Raw genomic sequence first — 1,244 nt, 5'->3', positions numbered from 1 at the left:
CTACCCCTCCACCCCAAATCCATCCTCAGTTGTAAACAGCCACTATCTACTGGGGCCCAAGAACAATATGCTTCTTTACTTTAGACAAAACCCTTGGAACTCTATGGCTCGAGTGGCTAAGGCGCCAGCCACATACACCTGAGCTGGCAGGTTCGAATCCAGCCCAGACCTGCCAAACAACAATGATGGCTGCAACAAAAAAACAGCCATGTGTTGTGATGCCTGTAGTCCCAGCTACTTGGGAAGTAGAGGCAGGAGAATCGCTTGAGTCCAGGAGTTGGAGGTTGCAGTGAGGTATGATGCCATGGCACTCTACGCAGGGTGACAGCTTGAAGCTCTGTCTCAAAAAAAAAAAAAAGAAAAAGCAGCAGCAGCAGCAGCCTGTCTGCGACCCCAGGCCTTCAATTACCTTCAATTTTCTCCCACAGTAGAGCCATTTTCACAAGGGGCAAACATTCGGTGGCACATTTCTTTCTCTTTATCCACATAGTCTCTGTAATAGCTGTTGAGAAAATATACACTAGTTAGAGAAGGTCTATCTTTGTAGGAGGTGACATCTGGTGGCCAGAATTCTGCACTTATATTCAGAAACACTAAAAATTTAGGTCTTAAACTGAATCAACACAGGAAAGGTGGCAGAGATCAGGAAGCACCCGAGAGCTGTTCAGGAAGCCGTGGATAGGAAGTCCTTAACATGAAGAAATGGCAGCCTTGATGGCAGGAGCCTCTCTTAGTGAGGCTCCAGGCTGAGTCTTGCCAAGTTACCCCTCATAATTAGCAGCCTCAAGCCTATTTTTAGATTTTATTATTTTTTTTTAGATTGTCTTGCTAAACAATGGTTAGATCCCCAAATTTCTGCAACTAACTTGACAGCATAATTTTAAATATGAGAAAGGAAATTTCTGGGAAGTCCAGAAGGATAGATACGTAATCACTGGTTCCAAATACAAGAGATGCACACATCTCAGACTCTTAATGCCAAGAAAGCTTTAACTGGAAATCTGGATTGACTATTAAATGTTAAGGGGACTAGAGGACCTCATCAATACAGAAGAAAATATGACAGGTATGGTGCACACACCTCTAATCCCAGCACTTTAGGAGGCCAAGGTGGGAGGACTGCTTGAGGACAGGTGTTCAAGATCAGCCAGGGCAACACAGTGAGATATTTGTCTCTATAAAAAATTTAAAAATCAACCAGGGCTCGGCGCCTGTGGCTCAAGCGGCTAAGGCGCCAGCCACAT

General features: G+C 44.7%; 1 protein-coding gene across 2 annotated transcripts in view; it reads right to left on the bottom strand.

Moving 5' to 3' along the window:
* Positions 1-401: 401 nt before the first annotated feature.
* The window catches only part of FKBP6 (FK506 binding protein 6), a 13,776-nt gene continuing 12,933 nt past the window's right edge, over positions 402-1,244 (bottom strand). For both annotated transcript variants that reach the window (XM_003794191.2, XM_012807862.1), the window contains one exon: positions 402-502. In XM_003794191.2, the coding sequence (XP_003794239.1) occupies positions 412-502 (91 nt within the window). In that variant the 3' untranslated portion in view covers positions 402-411. The remainder of the gene's footprint in view (positions 503-1,244) is intronic.

This window comes from Otolemur garnettii, unplaced genomic scaffold, assembly GCF_000181295.1.
Source record: "Otolemur garnettii isolate 467f Iridium unplaced genomic scaffold, OtoGar3 scaffold00077, whole genome shotgun sequence".
Taxonomy (NCBI): Eukaryota; Metazoa; Chordata; class Mammalia; order Primates; family Galagidae; genus Otolemur; species Otolemur garnettii.
The sequence above is the reverse complement of the archived record's forward strand: the minus strand, read 5'-3'. Positions and strand labels throughout refer to the sequence as shown.